This window comes from Papio anubis, chromosome X, assembly GCF_008728515.1.
Source record: "Papio anubis isolate 15944 chromosome X, Panubis1.0, whole genome shotgun sequence".
Classification (NCBI taxonomy): domain Eukaryota; kingdom Metazoa; phylum Chordata; class Mammalia; order Primates; family Cercopithecidae; genus Papio; species Papio anubis.
In genome coordinates, this window is record NC_044996.1 from 131,887,827 (window position 1) to 131,897,216 (window position 9,390).

Here is a 9,390-nt window from a genome sequence, read left to right on the forward strand (position 1 = left end):
TAGTCTATACTGCTATAGAAAGATATACTGGTGGATTAAAAAAAGCAAATTGCGGCCGGGCGCGGTGGCTCAAGCCTGTAATCCCAGCACTTTGGGAGGCCAAGGCGGGTGGATCACGAGGTCAGGAGATTGAGACTATCCTGGCTAACATAGTGAAACCCCGTCTCTACTAAAAATACAAAAAACTAGCCGGGCGTGGTGGCGGGCGCCTGTAGTCTCAGCTACTTGGGAGGCTGAGGCGGGAGAATGGCGTGAACCCGGGAGGCGGAGCTTGCAGTGAGCCGAGATCACGCCACTGCACTCCAGCCTGGGAGCACAGCGAGACTCCGTCTCAAAAAAAAAAAAAAAAAAAAGCAAATTGCATACAGTATCTATGATATAATCTTGATTGTGTTTTAATTACAAATACATAATTTTAACCTCAGTTTTAGAAGGATAAACAAGAAACTTAAATCTAGTTATCAGTGGAGTGAAACTGTTAATTCTAATTATCAGTGGAGCATGAGATTAGAGAACATGGGCAGAAACTGCTACTTTGCTTTCACTTTATATCCTTCTGAATAGTTTGAGACTTTGTTTTAAACCACACGCATAAATTACTTAAGAAATGTTTAGTTTCCTGGAACTAAAAACATTAGTTAGCTCAGCACCTTTTCCCCCACCCCCATCCCCACCTCCTTCAGGGAGGGGATCAGACTGTTTTGTCACTGTCTGCATTCCATCCTGGGATCATCTCAGGTAAATTTGCAAACATTAAGGTTCACTCTTGATGATGTAACGCTCTATGGGTTTTGACATTGGGTCTTTTCATTCTCTTAACAGTGTCTTTCGGCAGGGTGCAGTGACTCACACTTGTAATCCCAGCACTCTGGGAGGCTGAGGTGGGCGGATCACCTGAGGTCAAGGGATCAATACCAGCCTGGTCAACATGATGAACCCCATCTCTATTAAAAACACAAAAAAATTAGCCAGACGTGATGGCAGGCACCTGTAGTCCCAGCTACTCAGGAGGCTGAGACAGGAGAATCACTCGAACCCAGGAGGCGGAGGCTGCAGTGAGCTGAGGTCGCACCACTGCCCTCCAGCCTGGGCAGCAGAGTGAAAATCTCAAAAACAAAACAAAAAGAACAGTATCTTTCACAGAGATGTTTTTAATTTTAATAAAGTCTAACTGATCTACTTTTTTCTTTCATATATCTTGCTCTTGGTGTTACATCTCATCACGAAACCCAAGATCACACAGACTTTCTACTGTTCTCATCTGGAAGTTTTATAGTTTTGCATTTTACATTTAGGTCTATGGTTCATTTTGAGTTAGTTTTTGTGTAAAGTATAAGATCTGTGTCTAGGTTCACTTTTGTGAATATGAATATCCAATTGTTACAGCACCACTTGTTGAAAAGACTATCTTTCCTCTATTGAACTGCCTTTGCATCTTTGTTAAAAAAAATCAATTGACTATATTTGTGTGGATGTATTTCTGGACTTTCTAATTCTGTCCCCATTGATGTGTATGTCTATTCTTTTGCCAATTGCAGATAAGAATTTTAACTTTCAAAAAGCAAAGGGCCAATATCCAAATTTTCTTCCCTCTTCCAAATTTTGTGCACATCATTTTCTGGATATTGTCAGGCCTCTGAGTCAAAGCTCAGCCATTGTAACCCCCATGACCTGCACATATACGTCCAGATGGCCTGCAGGAGCCAGCCGAAAAACCACAGAAGAAGTGAAACAGCTCCTTCCTTAACTGATTGACCAACCTTACGACATTCCACCATTATTACTTGTTCCTGCCCTGCTCCAACTGATCAATCGACCTTGTGACATTCTTCTTCTGGACAATGAGTCCCATGATCTCTCCACCACGCACCTTGGGACCCCCTCCCCTGCTAACAATAGATAACCAACTTTAATTGTAACTTTCCACTGCCGACCCAAGCCCTATAAAGCTGCCCCTCTCCTATCTCCCTTCACTGACTCTCTTTTTGGACTCAGCACACTTGCACCCAACAAGGCTGTTTATTCACTTTATAAAGTTTATTCACTTTATAAACAGCCTTGTTGCTCACACAAAGCCTGTTTGGTGGTCTCTTCACACGGACGTGCATAACAGGTATCACTATCTCTGAAAGGAAAAATTAGGAGTGGGAAGAATGGGTGACTAGAATCTAGGAGAAAAGTACCACGGTCATTCAACAGCTTAGCATCCCCTGAGCATAGATATGGTAGGATAAGACCACAGGTCTCTGAGTCAGGGGACAGATAACAGTTAAGTACAAAATATCTTTCTCTTTCTACATGTTTTCTGTTGGTTAATTGGAAGACACCATTTTTTAAAAAAATTTTATTTTACCAGGAGCTATTTTATTGTTAGCTAAGAGTTCTATCCAAATTTTGGCACTAGGAAGCCTGACATATCTGCAACTCATAGTTTTTCTGACTTCCAGAAATTTTACTGGGATGCTAGGTAAAGCTCGTAACGGCTGTCAGCCAGATGTCTTTCTGAACCAGATGCATTTAAAGAGACTGAAGAGACTGTGTAAAAACTTTTTTCTTTCTTTTTTTTTTTTTTTTGAGACAGAGTCTTGCTCTGTTGCTAGGCTGGAGCGCAGTGGCGCGATCTCAGCTCATTGCAACCTCCGCCTCCCCAGGGTTCAAGCGATTCTCCTGCCTCAGCCTCCCAAATAGCTGGGACTACAGGTGAACGCCACCATGCCTGGCTAACTTTTGTATTTCAGTAGAGACAGGGTTTCACCATGTTGGCCAGGATGGCCTTGCTCTCCTGACCTCGTGATCTGCCCACCTCAGCCTCCCAAAGTGCTGGGATTACAGGCGTGAGCCACTGCGCCCAGCCATGGAAAAACTGTTTTTAAGGATAATGTATCTACATAGATTTTTTTTTTCTTTTGAGATGTAGTCCAGCTCTGTCACCCAGACTGGAGTGTGGCGGCGCTATCTTGGCTCACTGCAACCTTTACCTCTCCGGTTCAAGCGATTCGTCTGCCTCAGCCTCCCAAGTAGCTGGGATTACAGGCACTCGACACCACGCCTGGCTAATTTTTGTATTTCTAATACAAAATTTTTGTATTTTAGTAGAGATGGTGTTTCAACATGTTTCACCATGTTGGCCAGGCTGGTCTCGAACCCCTGACCTCAAGTGATCAGCCAGATTTGCCCTCCCAAAGTGCTGGGATTACAGGCATGAGCCACCGTGCCTGGCCCATAGATTATTTCTTAATATCCCTGCAAGCCATGAAATAATAGTTAAGTAAAAGATACTAGCTATATACCTCAGAGTTATGCTAATATGGTAGTCACTATGCATGTGTAGCTAATTAAACGTAAATTTAAAATTCAGTTATTCAGTCACACTAGCCACATTTCAAGGCTCAATAGCCACATGAGGCTAGCAGCTACCACATTAAACGGCATAGATATAGACATTTCCATAATCACAGAGTTACACTGGACAGTTCCTAGAGCACAGAAAATAGGATCATTTACCATACTGAACTTCAGTAGGGATGGTCTAGTTTGTGGGCAGCCCAGAATATCTTATGTTCCAATTTATTTATCCTCTGCTAACATTACTACCAAAAGACTTGGCAATTAAGTCACAGACTTAATGGCTGGCAGAAAAATAAGTATTCACATGATTAAGTTCTGCATGAATTGGCGAACGAACAGATGAATAAAGGAGTGTCCTTGTGGGGATGATAGCAGTGCAGGCAACAGACAAAATCCAAGGGTGTACCAAAACAAAAGGACTATTACTAACAGCTTATTTTAAAATACCTGAAGCATAACTATGCATCAAAGCCAAGTTGCCAGCTTATGTTCATGCTACAAAGCCCATCATCAAGTCTAACTAACGGTCTGAAACCCACAGTAGTTATGGACTCTATGAAAGGTTGTTATCAAGGCCAAAATTAAGGCAATTTATTAGGTCTATATAAACATTTCTTTTTGTTTGGTTTTTGAGACGGAGTTTTGCTCTTGTTGCCCAGGCTGGAGTGTAATGGCATGATCTCAGCTCACCACAACCTCTGCCTTCGAGGTTCAAGCAATTCTCCTGTCTCAGCCTCCTGAGTAGCTGTGATTACAACCATGTGCCACCACACGTGGCTAATTTTTTTGTATTTTTAGTAGAAACGGGGTTTCTCCAGGTTGGTCAGGCTGGTCTCAAACTCCCGACCTCAGGTGATCCACCCGCCTCGGCCTCCCAAAGTGCTGGGATTACAGGCGTGAGCAACCGCGCCTGGCCTGTATAAACACTTAAGAACAAAAGACATATAACACATTACTGAATACAACTCTCATTCTTTAAGGAAATATTAATACATCTAATACCCTATCAATTATACTTGAGAGGGATACCTAGTATACAAAGACACTTAGCCTAAAAGTTACTAGTTTTTTGAGGGTTTTTTTTTTTTCCTGCTGAAATGTTCCCAACAGTGGGTATTTTTACAAACAGTATCTTTCAGCCTGTCTGTAGGGCCTTTGATACTGTCTGCAGTTTTCTTATTTGAATATCTAAGTTATTACAAAAATGGAAATATAGGGGAAATGACCTGCAGAAATCAAATAATTTAAATCAAATTAAATTTTACTCTTCTCCTTAAAAGTTAGCTTAATTCTTTTAGAGGAAAAAGTACATAGAAAAATGTTGCTGTTCTCTACAAAGATGATGGCTCCTACCTTTTTGATTTTCTTTATCAGATCCTGAAACCTGTTAAAAGAAAATATTTTACTTTTATTCAGCTATTCAGTTATAATTAACAAACCAAAGTAGATTATAGAAACTGAGCCATCGTACCAGTGATTTGTAGAGACTGGAAGTAGGGTTGATTTTAATGAGTTGTAATAGATCCTGCATAGTAAATACCTTAAGAAAAAAAAAAAGGTTACTAATTAGACATATTGTTATATCAGTGTTTAAATGATAAATTAGGATGTTTCTGAATATGAAATTAAGAAACATCCTTCAGATTAAATAAGATCATAACTATGCTAATAAAGCAAACTTAAAGCTCTTTCTTACAGTTAAATAAGTTACTATAAACATATCAAGGTCAAAAGGACAAAATATCTTTACCATGTAATTAACTTCTTTAACTTCTTTTTTTTTTTTTTTTTTTTGAGACGGAGTCTCGCTCTGTCGCCTGGGCTGAAGTGCAGTGGCCGGATCTCAGCTCACTGCAAGCTCCGCCTCCCGGGTTTACGCCATTCTCCTGCCTCAGCCTCCCAAGTAACTGGGACTACAGGCGCCCGCCACCTCGCCCGGCTAGTTTTTTGTATTTTTTTAGTAGAGACGGGGTTTCACCGGGTTAGCCAGGATGGTCTCGATCTCCTGACCTCGTGATCCGCCCGTCTCGGCCTCCCAAAGTGCTGGGATTACAGGCTTGAGCCACCGCGCCCGGCCCATGTAATTAACTTCTAAGTACTTCACATCAAAGATATGTCTAACAGAAATGTTTAATGCCTTACAGATGACACTGAAATATCCAATGAATACATGACTGAGTTCCTGGGTCATTCAATTACAATTTTTTAAAAAGTATTCATTGTTTAAAAATGTAAATAAATTTTTACTGTCCTTAAAACCATAATTATACTTAAACTATTGTTAAACAGACATTTTTGGTAGCTATTAAAATATATTTCTACTACAGTATATGCCATTCGCTATGTCTGCTCTGAGAACACTGATATTTGTTTTCAATTGGTTTTCCTTTAAAGAAAATATTCTGCATGGGCATTTTACATTAGTAGAAACCGTTAAGTTGTATGAACGAGATTAATTCCTGCTATATAATTATGTAATTGACTATTATACAATAAGTAAAAGTATAAAGTGATTAGAAAGTTAGAGAATGATGTATCAAAAATGAATTCCAGGCCAGGCACGACGGCTCACACTTGTAATCCCGCCTCTTTAGGAGGTTAGGCAGATCACCTGGGGTCAGGATTTGAGCCCAGCCTGGCCAACATGGTGAAACGCCGTCTCTACTAAAAATACAAGAGTTAGCCAGGTGTGGTGGCAGGTGCCTGTAATCCCAGCTACTTGGGAAGCTTGAACCCGGGAGGCAGAAGTTGCAGTGAGCCAAGATTGCACCATTGCACTCTAGCCTGGGTGACAGAACAAGACTCTGTCTCAAATAAATAAATAAATAAATAAATTCCTAATATCAATAAATAAAATTTGGTTGCTTATGAAGAAATGCAAATTACTTAAGTTTTCACTCAAATACTGTATTTCTTGTGTCATTAAAACTTTGGAATATGAAACTTTTGGATACTTACAGAAAACACAAAGAAAGCAAAAACATATGAACAACAACAAGAGTGAAATTTATTTTATTTTTGACACAGTCTCGCCCTATCACCCAGGCTGGAGTGCAGTGGCATGGTCTCGGCTCACTGCAACCTTCGCCGTAAACTATGGTCTTTGGGTGATAATGACATGTCAGGGTAGGCTTATAAATTGTAGCAAATGTACCACCTTGATGCAAGATGTTGACAGTGAGGGAGGCTGTGAGTGTGTAGGGGCAGCAGGCATATGGGAATTCTCTGTACTTCCCACTTAACTTTGCTGTGAACCCAAACCTGCTCTGAAAAAATAAAGTCTATTAAAAAAAAAACAAAACACGCACATATACACAGGGAAAGTCTGCTGTAACTGCCTTTAAAATAATAAAGTAGTACTAATGTTCAACAGTAATGGTGAAGAAATATAGTTAAAATAATTAGAAAAGTAGTAAAAAATAAAACAAGTCTTTTTAATATTTGAGAACTTTACAGATTTTTTAAATTACATATTTCTCACTTATCTAATTACAAAGAAGAGAAACATCTGAAGAAACTAGTGCAGGAAAAAAGAGCTCATGTTAGAGATCTAGATTTACCACCCTGTATTGCCACTTAAAAGTTACTTGAGCTTGGGCAAACTGATTCACCTCTCTAGTGTCTGGTTCCTCATCTGTAACACACAAAACATCTGCAGTGTGCCTATCACAGTGCCAAGCTTACAGTAGGCATTCAGCAGATTGGCAGAATCTTAATAGACAAGATAGAGGATAGATCAATTATAGGTCTGGAACATTTAGAGATTCTATATATCACTATTTTACATGAGACTAAATGAGATGCCAAAAAATTAATTTCAAATTTAGTACCCACTTATTATATAACAAATATATTATGTGCAGGTACAACGTGAATTCAAAGAGGAACTAGAAATGGACCTAGTCAAGGAACACTTAGCTATCATGCAGCACTTTACTGTCAGAGGAAGAACCTGTTAATAAAAAATTCAAAAATAGAAAAGGAAAGACTTTACCTTTTCTTTTGCCAAACCACTTTCTGGAAAGAAAACAGAAAGTGAATATTCATAGCCACATCTTTGTAAGTGATCTGCCACTAAAGAGTTAGAGGCGCCTATTAAGAGGGAGCTCCCTTCTACTGAAATGGACCGAGGTTGCAGTTCTCCACTCAATACAGGGTGCATCAACTCATGAATTAGCTGGTTTCGAAGTTGTGTCTAGTGCAAAATAAAAACAAAAATAAAAAAGAAACAAACACAAGGGAAAGAAATTTCAGCAGGATTGTTTCATTAGAGATATACACAGATGTGTTACATTCATTGGAAACCTTCCTTCTATTTCCATAATGGTTCTAGATCCATGGCCAGAAGTTAGGAACCTTTCCCTGCACACTTTGTCTTACCCCGTGAGACAAGCAGTCCAGTGGGTTCTAGAAAAAGCTTTCTTTCCCCAGCTTCCAAATGAAACGGGTGGTTAGCCAGATCCGCTTGCAGACTCATAACTTCACTTCCCTAGAAGCCCATTTCAGCAGCTTACGATTGGGATATTAAGTATAGGAAAAATTTCTGCCACTTCATCACACCTCTGTGGACTGTTGGAGAATATAACCAAAATATTCAACAACAGGGGACTGCTATATACATTACAAAAATATCCAAAGATAAGCCTGTCGCCACTGAAAATGAAGATTTCAAAAAACTTTTAAGGAAACAGGGAAATGCTCACCATATAATTTAAATTAAAAAAGGATACATATACAGGATATATCTACGTATTTTAAATGTAAAATATGCTTTTGAAATGCATATTGCAATGAAAACACGCTGAGCTAATCCTACTCCTGGCTGTTAATCCAAATATAAAGTATACTAATAGATATTCGCTGCCCAAATTAAATATTCATACATTTCAATATAGTTTAAAGATGAAATTTTTCATTTCCCAAACTATTATTAAGCAGTACACTAGTATTTTCTATATGGTGTCAATGTCCTTCATCCAACTGTTTTACAAATCCACTTACTAGTTTAGGAACCTATAAGCCATATTTATAAAACAAGCCTAATCTTACTGTGTTCATTATATAAATATTTCCTCCTATCTTACTGTCAAATTCAATTAATTATTTGAATATGCTCCTTTAAGACTACTCAAACTCAACATTTTCTCAAACGTTTTCAAGAGACTGTAATGTTTCAGGATAGACAGTTATTCGGGAATATAAAAATGTAATTGACCATTACAATCTATGTATCATACGATTATTAAAACCGAAACCTTGACTGAATTTTAACTACCTGTTACAGGTTACACTTGTAAAAGTTATGACACAGATACGCCTAAATCCGATACCTTGAGTGTGTCCAGTATACCCCGATCCTTAAACGTCTGGTATAGCTTTTTGCGCAGTTCATCTTGACTCAACACATCAGCCACGGGGAGCATGTTGGACTAGAAGACAAAATGGTTACAGGTTACCTGCGGGGCAGAGGCGTGAACGTCTGAAAACAGACCAGTGGCCTCCGGGGAAGCCATAAGAGGCCTAGCGGGGAAAGGAGTTTTAACGAACACAAACAAGACTTCATTTCCGCCTGTCCCCGAGAAGGGGCAGGTGTGTCTACCTGAGCCATCATCAGGCATCAGCTTCCTCCGAAGCTCGCCTCGCTCGCCCCGCCGCGGCCCGAGTTCAGTGCCCAGCCTGGGCTGTGGGGCCAAGACGAAGGGGAATCCCTGCCCTCAGAGCGCTGCCTCTGTCCCGGAGGTTCGGGAGGAACAAGGGTGCTGAACGTTCTCTGCCTCGCACTCCCAACTAGGTTTTCTAGCAAACACGCGAGCTTCCTTTCTTCACGGTTCTGAGGCATGGGTGAGGACCCAGGCACGACTCAAAGGCGGCTGGAGGGCGGGGGGCCAGAGACTAGGGACTGAAGGCGGCAAGGCTTGACCGCTTCACAGCCCATCCCGCAACTTCCGGAGACCTGCTAAGTACAGCCTTCCCTCTCTGAAGAGCTATGGGGCATGCACTCGGTTGCCCAGCACCGGCCGGAAGCTCCACCTACGTATCGCG

At 40.5% G+C, this 9,390-nt stretch overlaps 1 protein-coding gene across 1 annotated transcript in view; it reads right to left on the reverse strand.

Annotated features, from left to right (window-relative positions):
• The window catches only part of OFD1 (OFD1 centriole and centriolar satellite protein), a 35,080-nt gene extending 25,755 nt beyond the window's left edge, over positions 1–9,325 (reverse strand). Inside the window, 5 exon segments of the mRNA XM_003917416.4 lie at positions 4,702–4,732; positions 4,820–4,888; positions 7,343–7,543; positions 8,679–8,777; positions 8,948–9,325. Coding sequence (XP_003917465.2) covers positions 4,702–4,732; positions 4,820–4,888; positions 7,343–7,543; positions 8,679–8,777; positions 8,948–8,959 — 412 coding nt within the window. The 5' untranslated portion in view covers positions 8,960–9,325.
• Between the last annotated feature and the right edge of the window lie 65 nt (positions 9,326–9,390).